The sequence below is a fragment of the Watersipora subatra genome, chromosome 3, assembly GCF_963576615.1.
Source record: "Watersipora subatra chromosome 3, tzWatSuba1.1, whole genome shotgun sequence".
Taxonomy (NCBI): Eukaryota; Metazoa; Bryozoa; class Gymnolaemata; order Cheilostomatida; family Watersiporidae; genus Watersipora; species Watersipora subatra.
Genome location: NC_088710.1, coordinates 1,764,251 through 1,789,644, shown reverse-complemented (window position 1 = coordinate 1,789,644; position 25,394 = coordinate 1,764,251). Strand labels below are relative to the sequence as shown.

At 37.3% G+C, this 25,394-nt stretch overlaps 3 protein-coding genes across 3 annotated transcripts in view; 1 reads left to right on the top strand and 2 right to left on the bottom strand.

Annotated features, from left to right (window-relative positions):
- Nucleotides 1–5,596: 5,596 nt before the first annotated feature.
- The window catches only part of LOC137390265 (polyubiquitin-A-like), a 253,552-nt gene continuing 233,754 nt past the window's right edge, over nucleotides 5,597–25,394 (bottom strand). The window contains 2 exon segments of the mRNA XM_068076600.1: nucleotides 5,597–7,461; nucleotides 7,589–7,696. Of these exon segments, the coding sequence (XP_067932701.1) occupies nucleotides 5,735–7,461; nucleotides 7,589–7,696 (1,835 nt within the window). The 3' untranslated portion in view covers nucleotides 5,597–5,734.
- LOC137390270 (uncharacterized) lies at nucleotides 15,958–18,634 on the bottom strand. The gene is made up of 4 exons (XM_068076605.1): nucleotides 17,777–18,634; nucleotides 17,549–17,657; nucleotides 16,745–16,850; nucleotides 15,958–16,210 (listed from the first exon to the last, which is right to left on the bottom strand). The coding sequence occupies exons 1-4, from the start codon at nucleotides 17,826–17,828 to the stop codon at nucleotides 16,100–16,102; spliced, it is 378 nt and encodes a 125-aa protein (XP_067932706.1). The 5' UTR covers nucleotides 17,829–18,634; the 3' UTR covers nucleotides 15,958–16,099.
- Nucleotides 22,203–24,398, top strand: LOC137392092 (oncoprotein-induced transcript 3 protein-like). Its single transcript, XM_068078713.1, has 2 exons — nucleotides 22,203–22,668; nucleotides 24,136–24,398. Exons 1-2 carry the CDS (start codon nucleotides 22,203–22,205, stop codon nucleotides 24,396–24,398), a joined length of 729 nt encoding a protein of 242 aa, XP_067934814.1.

The following is a 25,394-nucleotide window of genomic DNA, read 5'->3' as shown; positions in this document are numbered from 1 at the left end:
ATAACAGGTTATATGCAGAAAAATCAAATTTTTATGAGAGCCTTCTTTTGCTCATTTATGATGGATGTCACTATTGTAAATCATATAACTTGTATTTGTAATTTACTCTGTATATATGCATGTACCCAAGGGTGATCTCAACCGGCTGTGAGGGAGGCTCCATGTAAAAGTGAAACATAATGGTATGCAATAGGAGATAAAAAACAACTCTAAAGTTATGAAATGATATATTGACCAACAACCATTGATCACTTTTAGTGATGGGCTGCTTGATAACATAGAAATACTCAGTTATTGACATGTGTCTGTATGTATAAGAGTAACAACTTCAAAAATACATACGCTTGTTTTTTGCTTATTAATTCAATAAAAATGTGGTTTTAACTTCAATAACACGGTTTGTTGCAAATTAACGACTGTTAAATCACCATGGTTCCCAATAATCAACTCGAATTAAATTTATATATTTGCAAGGATTTGATATATGGATGATTATAGGATTTGATATAAAAATAATTTACATAATAAAATACATCAACACACGTTCATAACATGCATTCATCGTGCCATTCGTAATTTTCTGCATCACAATTCACAGAATTAAAGTAGGGGCAATATCCTAGATCGTAGGCATTGTCTATTAGCTTGTAGACGTAATCTCCTGTAGGCAAAATCACTTGTAGACGTAATCTCCTGTAGGCAAAATCACTTGTAGGCGTAATCTCCTGTAGGCAAAATCACTTGTAGGCGTAATCTCCTGTAGGCAAAATCACTTGTAGGCGTAATCTCTGGCACCCTCCTGAATGCAAGATAGTAGTGAACAACTCATGTTTAGTTTGAGATTATTTCTGTAAAAATTAAAAGAAAATTTACATGAGAGGATAACTTCGAATAAGTAATGCAGGATAACTTATACAAAAATAAATTGATTGATACTATTATATACAAGGGATCAGGTCTGAAGAATAGATCATCTATGAGTATTGATTTTGGCAAGATTGATTGTTATTAATAATTGGATGACTAAAATATGGTCTGTATCATCTGTCTGTGTAAGTATCATTGATGTTTACTTCTATGGTTTATTTGCAGTGGGTTAGTGTATGTTTTCAATTGAATCGGCCGCTTTCATGTACAGCAGGTTCTAAGTTTCATGTCTAGCAGGTGTCGATAGTTGTGAGGGTTAGGAAATAATTTCATTCTTAGATTGGTGTAATTGCCGCATCTGTATAGGTAATAGTCTACTGTTTCGTCCTCATCCAGGCATGTGCATGTCGGTGTAAATGTTAAATTGAGTTTGTTTAAGTGATATTGTAAGGTTGTGTGGCCTGTGAAGAGCCCAGTTAAACCAATGATATACAGCCCCAAAGGATAGCCGACGGCGCTCATATGGGCGGGGTTTAATTATGAAGCTCTGTTAGGATTAACCCGGACACGGCACCCGAAAAAAACAAATATGCTGAATAAAGCACCTTGTAAATTTACGAATATTATGAACTATAGTGGTTATTTTACTTATCTGTTGAATTCATTTTGTTGTCAAACAAATATAGTATCCCAATATTGTCACCGTTATGATCAGTCAGTTGCCATTCACAAGCATTCGTGATATTAATAGTCACAATCGTAAAATAGCTCAAATTCGGTTTTGCATTTAGATTTTGAGTATGAAAACTACACTGCACAGCTTTGCCTGCTGTCCCATCTTATTGGCAAGGTAAAACTATGTGAAACCGATGAAGGACTTTGTCATTTTATGTTAGGGGTGGCAAAATATTAATCAAAAACTAGAAAAAAAATGCCGTTGTTCGGGTAATTATATTCAACTTTAGGCATATACTACGACCTTTACTAATTTTAAATTTACTAAAAATAGGTAATTTGAAATGTTTTATTTTGATTAGATACATTATTTTGGTTAGGTATTACCCCTACATTGCAGAAATTCAATGTTTGCTATTGTGACCCGCGGGGTCTACTGGCTGAATAATCTAATGAAACGATAACAGCGATTCGTGTTTTCTAAAACCTAACAAGGCAACGCGACCGCCCCGCGAGAGTTGTGTTTGCTTTGAAACCCAGGCTAGCACAATCCTAATAGAGCTCCATAATTAAACCACGCCCATATGATAGCCGTCGGCTATCCTTTTGGGCTGTATATCATTGGTTAAACTTGTTATTTGTCTCCTTGGTAATATAATTTATAATAAAATTATATTTATTTTATGCAGTGCAGCATAATTAATATACAATGCATACCGGTATTTCAAATGGCAAAACTTACTACATGTGTTTTTGAATTTTTTCAAATGTTCTTTTTCAGAAACCCTCAGTATTTCAGAAAAAAGATGGGACAACTCACATTTTTGAGCTTGGTAATTCACAAACTCATTGTTCACTGCTGAAGCCTTATCTCTGAAACTCGGCCTAACTGAATGGTTAGGCCAAGCTGAAATGCTGAAATTCTAAATTCTTTTGTCTTCTCAAGAGATAAGCAATGAGTAAGTGAGTTTAGTTAAGCTTGCAAATCAAAGCTTGTTTTTTGGTAGAACAAAACTACAAACTGCAGCTTTATAAAGATCGTGGCAGTAGTTGAACTGAGTATTGAACAGCAAGTATTTGAATTCCCCAATCGCAATTTTATTTGCTATTGTAAAATTTCATTATGTTACAATAAGATAATCAATTAAGCCTTAGCAGAAAAGAATTGCGTATCAAATGTCTGTTATTACACAATAAAGCAGCTTATTATTAACTACCGGTATATGCTATATACATAGAAAAATGAATGTTGAATGATATAAATAATACAAATAAAAGAAAAATTTCTCAGAAAATGTAGAAGAGAACAAAAAGTATTCCCATTTAGCAACTATCTAAAATGAACGCCTGCGTTATTCTGGCAGACACACAAGAATACTAATAAGTTGTAACAACACACCAATGCAATAAATATTTTTTTAAAGATTGTCAGTTATAAAGAATGATTGTTTCAATAAGTAAAAGAGGGGTTTTTATATTTTTATATAAACCAGCAAGTGTGCAGGTACCAGATTATTTTGAATTGTTGGGCAACTATTTGGAGTTATCTTTTCATAGCCAAGATACGAGAGTATATGGTTTGATACCATAAATTTCATGTTTTACTGCCCCAATAGAACATTCTATAATTTATGGCTTTACTTTATGTTTTATGCACACTTACTTATTCTGTACTTCTGGGTTAAATGCATCGGTTGATTTCTATATAATTATAAGTTTTATTTTAGAGGGTTTTGTGGCCAGTGTTATTCCAGATATTGTTAACTTGTAATGAATAAAATGTCAGAGTTAGGTAAGAAAGCCGGAATAAAGAAGTTCAAATTCCAGTATTCAGAAGAATTTCACATATGGCATATGCAAGACTTGTTCAGTCTTTTAACCTCTCAACGTGCTGTGTTCTGTGCTTTCGCTGTCAACTCCTGCTCATTAACCAGTAAACACTGATAACAAATTCATTTTGTTACCAGTAAAACAAGTGGAAACCTAAACTTTATTTTACATGATGTAGGTGAAATACAAGATGATATTAAAGTGTACATCATTGTTAAGTTATTGTCTTATCACCGTATCAAGTATCAAAATTATTGACATAGTCAAGTGTTTCCTGATTCACGAATGGATAGTCTATTAGGCTACCTCACTTGACAACTATAAGCAACTATAATTTAACATGAACTCAGGAACATGCTGGTCACATTGTGTCAGTGAATAGCAAATTAGCATGGTAGCATGATATGCAGCAGTGCAATTAGCAGCTATCAATTGACAGCTATCATGTTGCAACTATCAATTGTTACCAAAACATATGTTTGTAGTGGGAAACAAGTTTGTACTGGTCGCGTCTATACCTATCAATATTAGCTAGATAAAATGTTACTGACCCTTATACGGTTATAGGTATTTTATGGCAAGTAGAGACAGGTCACATGCTGAGGCTGTTTCAAGGTCACAAGGGCCTCGTGCAGTGTTCCGCTTTTTCACCATGCATGAGAATGCTTGCTACTGGCTCCTGGGACTATACAGTAAGAGTTTGGCCTTTAAAGCGCTCCGTGTCAGGTATGACCAAGCTCATGAGTTCTGAATATCTCTGCTTTATAAAGGTATCTTTAGCAAGTGTTTACAATTTTCCACTTTGTTTTGAATGCTTCTTCGATGTGTCTAGTTTTCACCCAACTACTTAAAAATTTGTTTGCGCCCTGCTGTATTACTTCTGTGCCGGCAACACTGGTGTTAAGGCATTTGCTAAAACAGTCAAAAATTTCCTTGCTGATACTGCCAATGTCTTTAGCGCTAAGAACCTCTGCAAGAACTGTAAATAGCATCTTATTATGTAGAATCAAGTTTTATTCTTTAATTTTGTGTGTGATATTTTGTTAGTTTAATATATTATTTTGTATACTTTTGAGTTAACAAATTCATTTCGTTATCAGTGTTATATGTTACTACATTAACATATAAAGAAGCTAATAGATCATGAAAGACAAAATAAAAAATTACCCAGTTGACAGCAAAAATTCCACTTTATACATATATGTACAGTGTGTGATGCTTTTGTGAAAACAATCATGTATCACATTTTCAACAGATGAGGAACAACAGGTAGTCATTGCCTTATACAATCATGCTTATGACATGTTTAGATGGTTGTCATTTAGATGGCGGTGTTGTCATTTTATTGCAGGTAGGAAGCACCTTAGAAAACCTATACCATTGATACATCATCAACCCTAGCAATGACTTCTTTACATGGCTGGTTTTACACACCTAGGGGACAACTACTCATGAGATGTAAATGACTTGATATGATTATGTTGTACCAGCAATCTACACTACCAATGATATAAAACTTACCTCCCCTATGGGGGGGGGTTTATATCATCGCCAGTACATAGTATTATTTCCTCTTTACTGGCCAACTTCAATATCTAGCAAGAAAGCACAATTCCTAAGATCAAAAGCTCCAGCAAGATATTGGCCACGAGCATTTTATTTTTTAGATATATCACTGTAACTAATTATCTCAGCATACATTGTACTAATCTTCTAGCTACTCTACATATGTAGTCTGCTGCTTATACTTCCATCAAGAACCAATCTCACACTCTGGAGACGCAAGTGTCAGATTGTCTTCATTTTTTAACAGTACTAACCAAGAATAAATGTTTTATGTTCTAGCCGAGTCAATACTCTGGTTCAGATGTAATATATTTTCGTTAGACATTGCTGGCCTGTCTTCTCCATTATGCATTGCGCCACGTCTAACAATATTAACTGTAAGCACTAACCAACTACTAAGAAGAATGTCGACCCATTTTGTCCTTGCCATCAAACACTTGCACTAAATGCACCTAGCTTTTTTTACACATGGAAACCTGCATTCTTTTTGGATAAGTTAATTTCAAGCCATCCAGATTATTTGCTTAATTAATAGGATGATTGACACTAAAACTTCACTGTCATGCAGATAAAAACCAAGCACGAATATTTTTTAAAATATCCTGCAATAGTTCAATACTGCAACCAAATCTCCTAAAACAAGAGGGCCTCCATCACGTACATTGACTGAAACCAATAATTTATTTGATAGCACACATGACAAACATTTAACAGAACCAGCTTATATTTTTCTTTAAATTATGAATCCAGAAAACTAAATATTTATATCTATTGTCATTAAACGGTGGTAACAAGCTTAGAAGCCTCCTCTCAGTCTAAGCACAAGGTGAAGGGTTGATTCCTTTTGAATATTGTAGTCAGAAAGTGTACGACCATCTTCCAGTTGCTTTCCAGCAAAGATCAAACGCTGCTGGTCCGGTGGAATTCCTTCCTTGTCTTGAATTTTTGCTTTCACGTTCTCAATAGTGTCGGATGCCTCAACCTCCAATGTGATGGTCTTGCCAGTCAGTGTCTTGACAAAGATCTGCATACCACCACGCAGACGGAGCACCAGATGGAGGGTGGATTCCTTCTGAATGTTGTAGTCTGAGAGCGTGCGACCATCTTCTAACTGCTTGCCAGCAAAGATCAAACGTTGCTGGTCTGGAGGAATTCCTTCCTTGTCTTGAATTTTTGCTTTCACGTTCTCAATGGTGTCGGATGCCTCAACCTCCAATGTGATGGTCTTGCCAGTCAGTGTCTTGACAAAGATCTGCATACCACCACGCAGACGGAGCACCAGATGGAGGGTGGATTCCTTCTGAATGTTGTAGTCTGAGAGCGTGCGACCATCTTCTAACTGCTTGCCAGCAAAGATCAAACGTTGCTGGTCCGGTGGAATTCCTTCCTTGTCTTGAATTTTTGCTTTCACGTTCTCAATGGTGTCGGAGGCCTCAACTTCCAATGTGATGGTTTTGCCAGTCAGTGTCTTGACAAATATCTGCATACCACCACGCAGACGGAGCACCAGATGGAGAGTGGATTCCTTCTGAATATTGTAGTCTGAGAGCGTGCGACCATCTTCCAGCTGCTTGCCAGCAAAGATCAAACGTTGCTGGTCTGGAGGAATTCCTTCCTTGTCTTGAATTTTTGCTTTCACGTTCTCAATGGTGTCGGAGGCCTCAACTTCCAATGTGATGGTTTTGCCAGTCAGTGTCTTGACAAATATCTGCATACCACCACGCAGACGGAGCACCAGGTGGAGAGTGGATTCCTTCTGAATGTTGTAGTCTGAGAGCGTGCGACCATCTTCCAACTGCTTGCCAGCAAAGATCAAACGTTGCTGGTCTGGAGGAATTCCTTCCTTGTCTTGAATTTTTGCTTTCACGTTCTCAATGGTGTCGGATGCCTCAACTTCCAATGTGATGGTTTTGCCAGTCAGTGTCTTCACAAATATCTGCATACCACCACGCAGACGGAGCACCAGGTGGAGGGTGGATTCCTTCTGAATGTTGTAGTCTGAGAGCGTGCGACCATCTTCCAACTGCTTGCCAGCAAAGATCAAACGTTGCTGGTCTGGAGGAATTCCTTCCTTGTCTTGAATTTTTGCTTTCACGTTCTCAATGGTGTCGGATGCCTCAACTTCCAATGTGATGGTTTTGCCAGTCAGTGTCTTCACAAATATCTGCATACCACCACGCAGACGGAGCACCAGGTGGAGGGTGGATTCCTTCTGAATGTTGTAGTCTGAGAGCGTGCGACCATCTTCCAACTGCTTGCCAGCAAAGATCAAACGTTGCTGGTCTGGAGGAATTCCTTCCTTGTCTTGAATTTTTGCTTTCACGTTCTCAATGGTGTCGGATGCCTCAACTTCCAATGTGATGGTTTTGCCAGTCAGTGTCTTCACAAATATCTGCATACCACCACGCAGACGGAGCACCAGATGGAGGGTGGATTCCTTCTGAATGTTGTAGTCTGAAAGCGTGCGACCATCTTCCAGCTGCTTGCCAGCAAAAATCAGTCTCTGCTGATCTGGGGGAATGCCTATAACATTTAGTAAATACCAATGATTGATGTGTGACTAACCAATCAACTTAAGTAAAAACTCGATACAAATAGCACAAGCCGTTCACGTTAAAAATTGAATGCTAAATTTAATACATTCACATACCTTCCTTGTCCTGAATTTTGGCTTTGACATTTTCAATTGTGTCAGATGCCTCAACTTCGAGAGTAATGGTCTTTCCAGTGAGCGTTTTCACAAATATCTGCATAGTGACTAAAAAATAAATAGGATGTGTACAATCTATACATTATAGAAATATATGTATTAAAACGAATAATAAATCATTTCATGCGTATAACTTGCTCGTGTCGAGTAGTAAACGAAATTTATAGGATTTTACTCCCCAACTACTCATTTGATACCACATTCGTAGCATTATTGACGATACTTTTTTAAAATTCAAACATTTGTTTGCGCCGTCTATGTGAAAACTAATCATCGCCGTACGTTTAGTTTTCCAAGCTCTTTCCAGTACACAGCCTACCAAACAATTAAAGGTAGCCGTTTCGCAAACTCACCTTGTGTTTAGAGAGAGAGAAAAAAGAATGCTTCGCAATCTGAACTTCTTCGGCTAGTGATGCTTGAAACTAGTTTAGGAGCGATTTATATAGCTTGGCCGAACGTCACAAAGCCTTCGGCTGAGCTTGCTATTTTCCGTACAGATGTAACGTTCCTATTGGTCAATTTGGCGGACTGATCTTTTGAGAAGCTGCTTGAATCAGCTACATGTACATGTATTGGAAACTTTTAATCCTCCACTAGGCGTATATCAACCGATAAAAACACTCCGCAACGCGTGACTCATCGCTCTAGTTTGTAGCCGCTCATATCATTGCATAAGCTAGCGCAATATTGTGCAAGAGTTGCGGTTCGTTGAGTCATTTATAAACAACAACGTAATGGGTTGGGATAGTTAGAACACCGAAATATAACACTGCTATTAGCAATAGTTATTCCAAAGCATTAGTCATAGTGATGATGCGTTCTCTATCTCCCATTACTCTAAACATCATTGCTCTACCAAACTGATATGTAGCCTACATTGTAGCCAACATAGAATACAATGAACTCAATATCTCATAGAAAATTATGTTTATTAGCGCTCTGTGTAAGGCATGTATCACTACTGGCACCAGCATAGAGAATTCTGGAGTTTTATAACTATAGTCACATATATCTTCTAGGATTGTATTGAGTCAGTACTCCACTATACTGTAGACAAGCTGCTTGGCTTGTAACTTGCCAAAAGGCTTCAACGGTCTGTGAAGCCTATTGATTTCCTTTATGCTTGCCTGCCTAACGCTCCTGACGCAAGTTCAATCCCTTATCCCTTTCAATGCTAAACATAATATTGAACACTTGTGCTGAATCACAGGATGGATGGTTCTTTGTTTCCAACTTATCGCATGAAAGACTTGGTCTTTGTCTAATATACATTAGCGTTGTACCAACTTCCTGCTAGGGATGGGGGAGAGAAGCCAGTAGTGAGAGAACTAGCAAAAACATTCACTATTGCTATCATCATAGTATCTACTAATGCTATACTTGCTTATCCATAACAAGTGCATCACTATCCACCACTGTCCATCGCAATCTTTGGGAAGGCAACAATACTAGATCAGTTTTCAGTGTTTTCTCAAATATCTCTTATTACATTTGTAAGAACTGCTATAGCCTGTGCTCCAACTGTTATAGCCTGAGCTGGAGAGCTGTTTTGGGGAAATATGACCAACCTATCAGGACAATAGCAACATATTCAGAGTACGATTAGCAGTTGTAATGTTAAAGATGAACGCACAAAATTTTAGTAGATTTTAACAGAAGGCATCGGCACTTTTCTATTATTTGCGATGGTTTTTGATGTTTGAGGTGATCTGACTGCCAGAATAATTCAAGATTAAAACGACCAAAGCTGATCTCGGTTAAAACACTCGGAAGAACATTATGGAAATAGAGAATGTTTATGCAGTAAACAAACAAACAAACTAATTCAAAGCTTGTTTAATTACATGGAGTGTAAGAACTACCATTAAACCCCCCTGTTTGTTTCAATCTTAACTTACGGATTCACCAGCTTTCAGAAAGCAAAAAGCTTGATAATCGCTGGTCTTCAACTGTTTCACCGGCAGCTGAAAGCCAAATCATTGGTGTTACTTTAGCTAAAGGTTGCTTTAGGTTACCAAAGGTGTTACTTTATTTCAACGTGAAGTCCACCAGACTTTATATAATAATATTATATGTAATATATAAGTATAAGTAGTTACCTTACATTTATGTTCAAAAGTAATTCTATGACTAAACATAAATAAGATAAAGTAAAACTCAAAGCTACAAAAGAACTCTATCCTAGTAGTAATAAGTGGAGTGATTGTTTATATTAAAACTTATCTGGAACTTTTCTTCATTACAAGTCAGTTTCGTGGTCTCCACCGCGAAACAGACTTGTAATAAAGAAAAATTCAATTTTTCAGATGAGTTAGAATCTATTTTATAATATGTATATTATATTACATGAGATATTTTATATAATATATATGTAATATAATATATATTATATAATATATAGTATATAATATATGTCACACTATATAAAATATATATATCTCTGATTTGAGACATCCGTTTGCATTTCTTTACATGAGCAGGTCAACCTTTTGATGGGCTGGTACAGGGAGAGCAGATACAAGAAGGGCGGGTACAGGGAGGGCAGATACAGGGAGGGCAGGTATAGGGAGGGCTGGTACAGGGAAGGCAGGTATAGGGAAGGCAGGTGCAGGTACAGAAAGGGCAGGCACCGGGGGAGCAGGTACAGAGAGAGCAGGTACGGGGAGGGCAGGTATAAAGAGGGCAGGTACAGAAAATGCAGGTACAGGAAAGGCAGGTCCAGGTCATACGATTTGTCTGACAGACAGGTGCGAAGAGGCTACACATGGCGGTAGACCTCACGCTAAAGTAACACCAAATCGTCTTTTCAACCATCTACGAGACATATTCACACTTTAATTAGACTTGCGACTAGCATAGAGGCTCACATAGAATCATAGAGGCTCACATAGAAGCATAGAGGCTCACATAGAAGCATAGGGGCTCACATAGGAGCATGGAGGCTCACATGGAAGCATAGAGGCTCACATGGAAGCATAGAGGCTCACATGGAAGCATAGAGGCTCACATGGAAGCATAGGGGCTCACATGGAAGCATAGAGGCTCACATGGAAGCATAGAGGCTCACATGGAAGCATAGAGGCTCACATGGAAGCATAGAGGCTCACATAGAAACATAGAGGCTCACATAGAAGCTTCGAAAAATCTACCCGTTAGTCAAGCTTCATTTGAACTAGCTGGGCCATTGAAAACCTTACAAGGAACTACAATTTTGATAGAATTTAGTAACACGACACCTATTGACTAATCACCAATGGGCGACATGTCTGTCTATTGGCTATCGAAGTCCATTTTAATTTGACTGTTTACTAAACTATAGCTAAGAGGTCTACTAGTTTTCATTATAAAGAACAGCCGTGAGCATAGACCTATCGACATTGTCTGCTTTAGCCGGAGCTCCGGTTATAGAAAGGGCATTGACTATGCAATCAATAATCACATGAAAGGATAAACATCTGCTACTCAACTATAAGCACTCAGATTACTGATAGGCAGTCATGTACACGACATTATGTGAATGACGTCTCCCAGTCACGAGGGGTGATGTGCAATATGCTTATCACTACCGCGTATCAACTTTGTTCTACTTGGTGCCTACAGATAAATTTAGTAACCTGATTGTTTGATAAACAAGTGTCACGTCTCTTCATCAGATAGATGCCCATAGCTCCAGCTATTCTCAGTCAAGCTAGCAAATTGCCCATAATTGTGATCTGGAAGCCTACATATCATATCTAGCTTTCAGCTTATTTCATTCTATCAGCTATATAGCGTTGTTAATAGCAGCAGAGTGTCTTGAAGATTCTATGATTGAGCTGGGTGAATAATCGGGATTGATGGCTTATTTTGGGTTGACAGTCACTGAATACTTGTCAAGTTCAGCTCCCTAATAAGTATGAGGCAGGATTTTCAATGACACAAGAAAGTTTCCTGGCTGAGTGTGACCTACCAATAGATGCCATGGCTAGAAAAGGAAGCTGTACAAGGAAATTGTATCAGATGCAGTTTATCTCCTAATCAATACCCTCACATATTGTGTAGCCCAAAGACCTTCGCAAAGCTTGTCAAAGGGCGGCTTGTAGACCGCCCTAGCCTACAGATGGGAGCTTAGACTAACCTCTTTGACAATCAAGGCTATACCGCTCCATTGTCTCTACTAGCGAGCATTTATTGTGATGACTGTCAAGTGGTCAAAACTCTATTTGTGCAAAATAACCTAAAGACCTTTGCTGACCTTTGCTAGTTTAATATAAACACTATTTCAGTTGACCCCTGGCAGCTTTGGTCTGTGCCATTCCTCTATGGCTCCGCTCTCCCTTGGATTTGAAACTCCTTGGTGACCTATTATTTATTCACTGTCTCTGCTTGTAGCAGTTTACATTAGATATGGATGGCCGGTCACATATGCTCATGAGCGGACAACTCTGAGGCTTTGGCAGCAGCTTTACCAATCAGAGCTCCCAGCTAGTAATGACTAGTGAACGCTAATCTTGTGGTGAATTAGCTAAACTTTTGAAAAAGCAGAAAATTTTCAAGTTGGTAAAAAATTATTTGTCCTTTTGCTACATTTTAAAACAAAATACCTACAATATATTTCACTTTTAAAAATTGTTGAATAACAACATTAAATGTTTATTAAATCATTTCAAATTGCTACCAAGGCCACAAAGCAAAAGGTTTTTGCTGTGAGGTCTTGGCAGCAATTGAATGACATTATGCTAAAACCTAATTGAATATCAATGAACATTAACCCAGCATGCCAAAGACAATATCTATAATTTTGATTGTGTAGCCAATTAATAATTGCTGAACACGGGCACTGGTTTTTTCTGTAATGCAACATTTGTATCGCAGGAAGCAGTGGTGCTCAGGTTTAGCCAAAGCTTGCTATCGCATTCTACAAATGAAAAGTAGTATTGCTCAGGTATGCTAGCAAAAGGTATGCTACCACAATATCTTGACTTCCAAAAATACAAATATCTAGATATCCAGATAATATGATATCCAGATAATATGATGCCCAGATAATACGATATCTGATATTCGATACCAAAATAATATGATAACTGAGATTTGATATCCAGATAATATGATGTTTGGTATTTGATATATTGCCAATATATTGCCAATATATTGCCAATATATTGCCAATATATTGCCAATATATTGTAATATTTGTATTATTTTTCTTGAAATTATAAGGGAAAAAAGTTTAGAAATCATGGAATAATGAGTTCATCTTGCTAGTAGAAGGCAACTTAATCAATAGGTGAGCTATATTTCAACTTTAAAAGGTAGCCTCAATTATAAGAGTGGAGCAAACATTTCTATTTTGCAACCTTCAAGACACAAAGCTGTTGAAAGTAACTGGCAACATCAATGATCAAAGTTGTTGATCATTTTATTTACAAGTTTTCTTCCTTTTGTGATGAGGTGAGAATGTCCTACTCTGATATTATATCCCACTCATGGTTTGTGGTTTTTGTACAAGACCAGCAGAGCTCAGCCAGAAGGCCTAACTTGTTTATGAAAAATAGCTGCCATTGTGATTAACAGAAGCAGCAACGAGAAGAGTTTAGCCAGAAAATAGTGAAACATGTCTATCAGCGAAACAAGTCTATCAGTGAAACATGTCTATCAGCGAAACATGTCTGTCAGTGGAACATGTCTGTCAGTGAAACATGTCTATCACCGTAACATGTCTATTAGCGAAACATGTCTATCAGAGCAAACTAGGTAAAATTAAAAACTTTTTACGATGAAAAGAGAAGATCGTACGTTTAACAGTAAGTTTCTACTTCTAACATACTTCACTCCAAGAAATTAAAAAAATTATATCAAGTAAATGAGTTAATAAATAACTTAATAACCAGCTATATACAAATAATGGCATAAATGCAATGCAACTTTATTCACCTTTATTGACCTATATACAGCTTCATTGACCTATATTCAACTTTATTACCCTATATACAATTTCATTAATCTACATACAATTTCAGTCACCTATATACAGCTTTTTTGGCCTAAATACAATTTTATTGACTTATCTACATCTTTGTTGGCTTATATGCATTTTTATTGGCCTATATACGACTGTATTCACCAGGCCTGTATTCACCGGGCCTGTATTACCTGGTTGCAAGTTGGGGCGGCAAATGTTAGGCGACTAGTTATGAACATTTGGGGTTTTGGAGGGGCGGCGTAAGCCCCCCAAAAGGTTTCTTTCATGTAGGGCCTCAACCGGACCTCTCATGTAAAGTTTTAAAACTTTTTATCGGAAAGTATAAATATTTTTCTATTTTTTGAGATTTGTTTGTTTTAAGTGATGTGACTGCCAGGACGTTTTCAGATTAAAATAGGCAAACCTTGACCGCAGTTAAAACGCTCAGAAAAAAAGACATCTTTTTCTTTTGAGCGTTTCAACAAAAATCAATTTTGCCGATTTTATTTTAAGCTCATCCGAAGGTTTCTACGCTTTCGATGGGCTATTGCAAGGCGGATGTTTGGTAAATGGTAAAATTTGACCTTTTGCAAACCTTTATAAAAGTCGTGAACAAGAGTATTTGCTGATGATGATAACAATGACGCCTAAGAACTACTAAAAGTTTTTTTTTATATCTATGGCTTGGAATAAAGGAATATTCTACAGCGATAAAAAACCTTCTCCATAACTGTTGGGCAAATAACTGTTTGAGTTAATGATGTTGAGGTCGGGTTATCTAAAGCAATTTATCTCTGTTTGGGAACGGGGACCAAACAAATCCGTTCGAGTTAACCAAGTGTTTGAGATAAAATTTACATTTTATCCGAGGGCAAGTTATCCGAGTTTGACTGTACTTAGCCACCGAAAATTCCTAAAAAGTTGGGGCGGCTCAGCCGGCCAGCCGCCCCAGGGAATTCGGGCCTCCTATTCACCTATATACAGCTTTGTTGACCTAAATACAACTAGCAGAGGTATTATTGAATATTATCCCACAATGCTGAGAGTACAATTTGAAAATGAAACATCTTTCTATGTTAATGACAAGGGCTGAGGGAACAACTCCTAAATGCTCGGAACAAAGCTATCCACATCGACACTTTTAGTACATCATTGGCTAATTCTGTTAAATGTTCGATAACTTAATAGAAATGAGAATTTTGTTGATATGTTAGCTACGCTCATGTATAATAAAAATAGAGAGAAACAGTTTGAAGGTAACCATGGACATAGACATAGCACTTCATTGACCTATATACAGGTAAGACAGCTATAAGGATATTGCAAGTACCGGTACTATGTTGTTGAATATTAGGGATTTTGTATAAAATAGTGCGAAGACATCAACAGTGGGCATTTAGAAATTTTCCGTAAACTTTTGAACTCTTTTCGTACAATCTTAGCTATTCAGGGTTTTACGCACATACCCTTGTGTTTGGAGCGTTTTCACTAGTCTAATTGATGAGGTTTTGTATCACAAACTGAAAGCACAATTTGACAAGGAAAGTAACTTATGGCATTAAACAGCTAGACAACGGAAAAAAACACCTAAAATAATTTGAATAAAGTTACTCTAGCCCGAGTTCTGACCACTTTAGAGCCTCAGGCTGTAGCTATTTGAAAGCTTGATGACTTTGTATTTGCTGATAACTTGAAGCACTGATGTACTAACTGAAACCCCTTAAATATAGCCTCAGAACTACAGTTTAGAGGTTTCATGCTGAAACTATACGAATAGCAGTAGTTTAGTTTTGGATACTGTTACCTTGCTGTTACTAGACACTTGTACTTGCTGTCACTGCATATATGTGTTCTCTATGACATAGTTTAGCGTGGGAGCTACCTCCACAAGCCACCTTTATTTGCTGTCACTGCATATATGTGTTCTCTATGACATAGTCTAGCGTGGGAGCTACCTCCACAAGCCACCTCTACTTGCTGTCACTGCATATATGGGTTCTCTATGACATAGTCTAGTGTGGGAACAATCTCCACTAGACACCTGTAGTTGCTGTCACTGCATATGCATGTATGTGTTTCTGTGACATAGTCTAGTGTGGGAGCTACCTTCACTAGACAACTGTACTTGCTGTCATTGTTAAGTTTGGCACACTCTCACTCCAGCACAGAATGCTGATCAGAGTTGATATTAGTAATAGGCTGTCAACTAGGAGACACCAGCGGAGTCAGCGTCACCGGGTTTGAGTGGTGGGAGACATGAACTATTCGATGCTATTTAAATCAAACATAGCCTAAAGATTTCACCTTTGTTAAACTAAATAGAAACACATGTCAAATTTTATTCAATGAAATGACTTGCGTTTATAACAAGAAGGAAAACCCTGGTGAATAAGTAAGGCATGAGTAGAAGGTACAACTCCCAATAATAGGTAAAGTCTCAGCAAGTGACTAAACAATGTAGCTCAGTGATGGATGAGTCAAGTTACTGCTCGAACACGATGGGTTGACTACACGATTTCAGAGAGCGGAGGGAACTCTATCTGATCCGTAGCAACCGAGTTGTCCCATTTAGTTTTGGTAGTCTTTCTCACAGTTACCATTATGTAGCCGTCATCTATCTATATAACATGTGTATATATAAGGTACAAGTGTACACTGTATACAAGCATATAATACTATGTACAAGCGTATACTATGTACAAGTGTATACTATCTACAAGTGTGTACTATGTACAAGTGCATACTATGTACAAATGCATACTATGTAAAATGTATACTGTGTACATATGTACACTATGTACAGATGTATGCTACATCCAAGTGTATGCTAAGTACAAGTACATACTGTGTACAAGTGTATACCATGTACAAATGTATACCATGTACAAATGTATACTATGTACAAGTGTACACTATGTGCAAATATTTACTATGTACTAGCATATACTATGTACAAGTGTATATATGTACAAGTGCAGACTATGTGCCAGTGTACACTATGTACTATGTGTGACAAACCTCATAACGGTCTAGCAGATGATGACAGCAATCTAAAATTTATGGAATTATTAGTGATTTGAAAAGCTGACAAGTTGGCTATGACAAATGAAAACCAATACCTTGTACATGTACAGTGATCATGAGAATCTCACCTTGAACTTTGGAGGTGTATTAGACTCAATATTGCTTGGTAAATTGCTGACACAGCATTTCAGCATTGGTTTACCATTATCACCATTCACCAGGAAAGTGAAAGACCTTAAAATGACATTTAGAAAGCTCATTCTATGTCAGCTTGTTCAACAATCTACTAGTGATAGATAGCCCAACCATCGGATTAGTAGCACTACTAGAAATTGACACTGCTTCATACTGTGTGTATGCGATACCAACTATAGCGTGTGAACAATGTCAAAGGGAGGCATATAAACCGCAGCATATGGCATATTAACAGCACGAGGAAACTGAACTATGGCATATTACCTGTGGCACACAAACTGCAGTAACAAAAGTAGAGCATATGAACTACAGCATATGAACTACAGTATGTGATGTATAGCTTACGTCCCATACCGTAGTTCATATGCTGTTCGTATACTACAACATACCAACTATAACATATGAACTACAACATACAACCTACAACATATGAGCTACAACATATGAACAACAACATTTTAACTACAACATACCACCTACAACATATGAGCTACAACATATGAACAACAACATATGAACTACAACATATGAGCTACAACATATGAGCTACAACATATAAACTACAACATATGAGCTACAGCATATGAACTACAACATATGAACTACAACATATGAACTACAACATATGAACTACAACATATGAGCTATGACATATGAACTACAACATATGAGCAACAGCATATAAATCAATAAATTGAACTTCAGCTTGTAAAAGCTAGCAAAATAGAAACACATACCGACAGGTGAATCGTATTTCAAAGTTTCCTGTGGCCTTATTTTTTGTTAATGATGGAATAACAAACTTGAACTCGTGCTCTGTATCGTCGTCTTCCCTCATGATATCACCTGGTGAGAAATATAAGATGGTTAATAAGACAGCAACTGACTACAACTTGTTTATGGTAGAGATTACTAGCAGGCGGCATGATCTGTAGTTAGAGACCAGTGCCCCTGGCAGCACTTACAGCGCATGTTGCCTGGGTACAATTGAATTCGAATACCATCATTTTTTCCCATAATTGCTGAATCTTGGCTACTCCCCTCGGTGTACGCATCTAAAGAGAGATAAACACATCGGGTATTAGCTCTACTGGATTATTTGTTTAGCTACAAGTTAGTATGACTAACTTGTGTCATCATATATATATATCGAGATGTGACACACAGCTATATAAACTAAATCAAGACTGCTAGTAGATAGAATTTAGTAAAAACGTACAAAATTTTAGTAGATTTTATTCGAAAGTATCGGCATTTTTCTATCATTTTCGATTGCTTTTGATGTTTGAAGTGATCTGACTGACAGGATGCTTCAAGAGTAAAATCGATAAAACTTGATCCGGTTAAAACGCCCAGAAGAGAAATACATCCGCAAAAAAGGATGTCACTAGTCAACACCTCAAACATCAAAAACAATCGCGAATGATAGAAAAGTACTGATAATTTCTGATAAAATCTACTAAGATTTTATGCGAGTTCTTCTTTAAGTGAAACTCTGTTATCTAAAATAAACCGACTAATGATCCAAAGAAGAACAGCTAGAATGGACCAGCAGAGATATTGTTTTAACACGAGGTCACCATCTACTGACCTTCAAATAGGATTGACTTTATGAGTGGAATACATTTCAGAATACGGCTGCAAGTAAATTAAACCGTGAAAATATAATTATATATATAATTGTACAAATAAAATATATAATTATATATATAGTCATGATGGTAATTGTTAGCACCTCTACAATATTGTCCCTTTGTATTATTGGCTCAAAGTGGTGTAATTAAGTTTAATCCCTTTACCATTCCAATGAAGTTCATCAGACTATACATGTACATCATTAGAAAGCTGATGTTCTACTCCGTCTGAATCTGGTAATTTTAAATTAGATGGCCATATAATGCTGGAGTCATTGACTGGCCAAATCCAGTCAATTTGCGACTAATTCCGTTATTCTGTCTGGTGTGGTATTGCTTTCTCTTTGTGTAGCAAGTTTGTGACAGGCCTCAACAAGGACATGAGACCTCTGAGGAAAGTGTAGTGTTAGACGTTGTGATGATCATAACGGGATTTCAAAATATTTAATTGCTGTTAGTGTGCTATATTCGTGTTATGTTACACTGCATTGTATAATACTAGGAGTTGTGTACCTCCGGGTTTTGTGTTAAAGGACGTCAAATAAATATAGACAGTTGCGCTCGTTACAACGGCAATGGCTACTTCTTTATTATCAGTGTTCACGTGCAGAATAAATAATCTCCTACCATCTAACTAGTAACAATTACACAGTTTGTAGCTTTAAAACCAAACAACCCTCTTCATCGGAATAATTCAAACTTTCTACAGTTGTGGAAGCCTGGTTTCAACAAAACAATGTGAAGGTGATGGAATGGCCGGCACAATCACCGGACCTTAATCCAATAGAAAATATATGGCAGCAAATCAAGGTCATAGTTTGTACACAAAAACCAAAAACAGAAAGAAGACTAAAGGAGTTGTATCACATATCACAGCCTGGCATCACCTTATCAAGGATGATAAACTTCATACCCTCGTCAATAACATGAAGCCTCGCTGTCAGGCTGTCATCAAGGCCAATGGCTACCCTACCAAATATTAATGATTCCATAATCCTTATCAGGGCAACAACCTTTTGTTTATGCCACAAGTTGGGCTTATATCATGTAAAACTAACTATGTTGTTGACCACTCCTGTATCAAAATGTCATTTTTTGTTGTATTATCATTAAACATGTACTGTATTCATCCAGTGATTGTTAATATGTCAACTGTGAAAATAGATTCCCTGTATCATAAGCTTTTATTTGATGTACGGTTTGTTGGAATTTGTTCAAACCAATGCTCACAATTCAGAAAATACCTCCAAATATCTATGAGTGCTAACAATTACCATCATGACTGTATATAGGTATAAAACTACCTGTTGAATAGCAGCTGTAGAGCCACCCTGAATTTTAGATGTAAGTAGCCTAGGCTGTTCTTTCCACAAACCGTAACAAGCAATTTCAGATATGTTTTGTGTGTAAATTCACCACATTCCAAGCTTGGGTCTGATGTTTACTTGTAATCTTTATGTCTTTGTAGAAGTTTTGCTAATCCCAGCTTTCTGTTATGCTGTTAACACAGTTTTCTAAGCAATAAAAAGTCAAATAAACATTGAAGCTCGAGAATAAGTTATATATTGAAATTTTATTTCAATTTGGTACAACTACAAATATAAAATAGATTTTTATAGCTCGCTTAGGGGTTACTACTCTATACTATTTTTATTTATTAATGAAACTTGCAACTTTACTCTTGTTTATACTAAAATGTTTAGAGTTGATATCATCAATATAAATACATGCATATCTAGAAGGCTAGGAGTATTTAGAATACAGTAGATTATTCTCCAAAGTATTTAGTACATATTTATTAGTCTCTTAAACAAACCTCAGCAGTATTATCATTATGCCTGGTCACCTGGTGACACTTGTCACCTGAACAGCCCATATCATATGCCTGGTCACCTGGTGACACTTGTCACCTGAACAGCCCATATCATATGCCTGGTCACCTGGTGACACTTGTCACCTGAACAGCCCATATCATTATGCCTGGTTCAGAACAATGTCGGGCAATGTGCTGCTTCTTGATATGCCCAGCTTATGCACGTGTGCGATTGATGTGAGCCGCGGTTGTTATGAAATTGCTTGGATGGCACAACTAAATCCTGAAGGCACTCCATAACCGGCATTGTCCTGCGTGGTCCGGCAAGGGCGCAGAACCTTCGACACTGGTTTCAATCAGACATTAAAAGGAGGAGAAAAATTCATAGCTAAATGTCACTACAAATCTGTTTTGCGCAGCCGCGATTTTCAGGTGACAATTGATGACACTTTTCACCTGAACCCCTGATGCAAAACATATTTGCGACGACTTTTAGCTAAGAATATTTCCTTTTACCGATATTACTATAAGTTCACTCCACAGAATATCTATTTTCAGTGTAGAATACATTTATAATTTAGTTAGTGTTATATTAATACTAACTGTGTATATAAATATCTGCTGAACTGTGAATCACCTATTGCCAGCCTGCCACTCTATACCAAGACCAACACACCAGCATTTTCAGCACTAGCTAGTGGGGTTTGATTAGAAACACTGGTTAAGAAGTCAAGTCTGTGACCTTGAGAAAAGCTGCAAGCTGACTTATGACTCTAGTAACTGATATCTCATGTCAAGCTATCCTAACTTCATGGTATTATGAATACATGTCAGTGTTGTAACTTCTCTCCAGCGAAACTGCTGATTCTCTGCAATTGTCCCTACAACAAGAAGGAAGATGCTCAACAATTGTCCATCAGTGTGTGGCTGTGAAGCTATAGTACAGATTCACCTTACTGGGCAAATGGGGATATGCCCTGAGAACTGGTCTTGCTGTAGCTGAAAATATTGCTGTAGCGGAATGTATTATTTGTCTGCATGTGCAATGTAATACGCATTGACTAAAATACACATACATGTAGTTATAGCCTATCTAGCAGCATGCATTTGGTAACGAATCATCTAGCTTGCAAAGACAACCATTGTTTGTTCGAACTAATGAAGACAGGGCCATGTCTAAACATTAAAAAGGTGTGGATATTGAAAATTGAGTATAATACTGTAAATTAAACACCCTAAATTGTCTCGTACACATACTCCTAAGTTACAGTATGGTACAGTTTACATATACAGTATACATGAGAGAGTAAAATATGGTTATACTCGCCATAGAGTACAGTATAATATTAATAGCGGTAATAATGAAAAACCAAAGTTACAATACACCTGCTGTCTGTAACGAGAGCGACCTATCCGTCAGAGTTGTTATTCTTCGAGTAGACACAGCCACATCAGACAAGCATCTAAACCCCAGACATTAACCAAACAATTTAGACTCTGAGAATGAAGTCTGAAGAAGCAGGAATTGGCAGTAATACTGCATAAAGAAACATGGCTGAAGTTGTCTTCTCGATCCAACGAGTGTCATTAAGAAGCGCTAACAGCTCCAAATATAATTTGATTAAAATCGCTTGCCACAACAGGTACAATGTATATAAAAGCGAATCTTGTTGGTATGACCAAAAGGAAAACTGAATACGCATAACTATTCCTCATTTTCTTATTGTTTTGTTCAAGAAAAATAAATGATTGAGAAAACAACTACGAATTTCAACAGGTCGGCAAATGACTATTCTAGTAGTTGGCACCAAACAAGACAATCTTGCCAATTGTTTCTAGGTCATTTCTAAGTTAAAATCACTGTGGGAGTTGCCAGCTTGCATTTAGATAACTCCATATCTATTTGAGCTTGTGCATAAGCCTTCCAACTGTAATACCTTGAAGATGAGAGTTGTGCTACTTGCGCTAGTCATTGTCTTTCTGAATGCAGCACGCTTTGGTCATGGTAGCCAAGAGCAAAAGCTGACTTTCTACCAGGAGAAGATCAAGGATCTTCAACAGCTAATTCTCTCCAGATGTTCAAAAATCCATTCACAGAAGCGAGAAATCAACCAAGAGGTGACTCTTTCAGCCCAAGTAGCGGAGGAAAAATTGTTTTATGAGAAACTTCTAAAAACGTTGCTTAATTGTTTATCTGAAGAGAGTAACAACGCTAGCAGGATATTAACTACCTCTGATTCTACAACCATTCCAACTCCTCATGAGTGTCTTACAGCCACCAACTTGACAGAGTCGTGGAGGATGGACCACAATGGAAGTGACATCAGACCAGGTGGTCCTCACTCGAGTGGTGGATACACTTGCGACATGCACAAGGACCTTCAGTGGTTTAGATTCTCTGGTGCTGCGGGTGAGCTATTAATAGTGTCCTATGCAAAGAATATGTCATCTGTAAAATTTTAAAAGCTATTTATAAGTGTAAATTGTTAATAAACGTGTTTAGAATGAAAATGCAGAAACAAACATTTTGGAAACTGTTGTAGCAACACACCTAACCAAGTGATGTTTCTGAAATACGAACCATATTGCTGAACCTTGAGATTTACTAATAAGAATTTCTGGAGAGATGGCAGCATCAATTTTTTTTTCTGGAATGTTGCCTTTACCATTACTATGTTTGCAGGCTACCTTTCTGCTTTGAACTTAACAAATTATTTCATAATTTCAATTCTAGAGGGCAATACAAAAGGCAACTAGCCTCAGCTTATCAGAAAAAGGCAAAAGTCAACTTTTCCTAAAACTCACAGCAAGCTAGGAATCTACAACTAGTGTTGAGAACATGAAATGAGTCATACGTAACTAGTCACAGAGTCAATGATAGACCTGAGTCTTCTGATGTTAACTCCCCTAGTAACTATACAAACCAGCTGTACTAGATTAATCACTAATAACTTTATCTCTTCCACCAATCACCATCAGTTACATATTTAGAATGAAAAGTCATTGGTTGAAGTGGCACATTCAAAAACAGTTATACTAGAACTTTAGCCAACTCTTTAAGACAGAAGGCTCAACTAACTAAATTCAAATCAATTCACCCAAATCAACTCAAAAAGACAACCATACTCATTCAATAGACCATATTCATAATCAATACTAAAAATTTGATTTAGTTGCTTGTTACCTTATAGCATAGATACATTTTTACGGTCTCTTAATTTGTGTCACTCATAGCATGTAAGAGTCTGTAGTCATTCTTAGTATATAAATTCTACTCTTACAAACGAGACCCAATGCTAAAATGAGAACTTAAAACATCTTTGGAAGTAAAAAATTGATGTGCAGTTTGAATCACTTTTAGAGCCTGAATTTATTGCAATAACCAGAAAGTGGTGCTGTAGCAGCATATCTGTAGATATGCACATACTAGCTAATCCATTTTTACACTTTGTTGAGCTATTTACATTTTAAACTTTCATTTATTTTCAGATCTTTTAGAGTGATGAGCTCACCAAACTTTTGACAGTTTGAAAATCAATGACTTACTCTACCCCATAGGTTCAGTTCCTCTCTTGAAACCACCAATGACTGCTTCTTTCTGCAGTAGAGCGAACAGGGCAACTAGCTATATGCGGATTGAGTCATTGGAACAAGTACCTTGGCTATTATTAGCAGACATATATGGCTGAGAGAAATGATCAGACGAGGTTTTGAATTTGTGTAAAACACACATTGTAGCCTGGGTTCCATGAGTTGTCGCTAACGATAATGGGCCAAGTTTGGGTAGCTTACTAACATCAGTATAGTGGGCTAATAGAGAGTTCTATAGCAAATTCTAACCAAACTATCAGAACTCTTGTATTTACGCTTACCTTAGGGAGAAGGATGTTGAACAAGTGCCCAATGATGAACAGTTGTGGCACAAGATGGCCGTACTGGACAGATGAAAAAGCCCCTGAGGAGGTCGGTGTACCTGCTACTATCAATGTCTATAGATCTTTTGCACCTACGGCTAGCTGTAAAGACAGAAGTCGTACTGCGGAGGTGATGAGATGCTCTCTCGAGACAAACGGCCTCATCTATAGGAGCACTGATAGTTACTATGATGCGTGTATCGCTGCCTTCTGTGGGATGATGTGAAATAAAGACACATAAATACACTGTCTCAGCCTTGCTTTGTACTGTTTGTGAAAAGGCTGAACACGCTGGCCAAGTTACAAGTTATAGAAGATTTGCAGTGAGAGCCAGGCATAGAGGAACCAAAAAACCAAACCTTCTGTATTTGATTTGACATGACTGCAGAAGTTCTGACAGAAGTTTATAGCTGGTTGCTTATGCAGAGTTTGATTTGTTTGTAGTGCAGGGTAAATCAGCTAAATATCAGACAGGTAGAGTTTATTGTTTCCATGACACAGATGTGGAGTTGTTCACCCGTTGAATTACTGTGTAATAAGTGTTTCCATGGACAATCGCATGAGGCGGTCTAACGCAAGCTCTTTCTTAAAAAGAAAGGATTTCTATGCCAATGTTCAAAGCGGCCCATTAAAAACTACCTAAATAAAAATAAGAATGAATACAGCTTCGAAAATGTTAAAAATTGAATAGCTAGCAGGACATTTTTCCCGCGCATGATTCCCAAGTGCGGTTACATGTTTTGCAAGCATGGAACATTCAGTAAAAGTTTATGAGTAACAATACTCGTTTGACGATCTTTGCCGCTTCCATCTTGCAGATAAGACGAACTTGCGGATGAACCGCGTTATGGAAACATGAGGGAGAATTTTATAGTAGCTTTTTCATTCGTCCTCAGTGGACAGGACATGAGTACTTGATAAAAGCTTAATGCCTTATTATTCCCGCGAGGTCCTAAGGTTTTGCTAAGAGTTAAAATGACATCTTTATGCAGAAATTAATGGAAATAGAGAAACTTTGCATGAAGTCACTAATACCGAAGCTTCCAAATTGTAAATTGATGAAACAAGAAACAGCAGAATATCAAAGCTCCAGAGAGCTAGCTGGAAATATCTACAGAAATGAGAAAAACATTTAAAAATAAAATAGACCAAAAAAGTATGTTTGACAACCGAATGGAGGTTATAAAGTCAATTTCAAGCACCCAACCTCCTAAATTTGAAT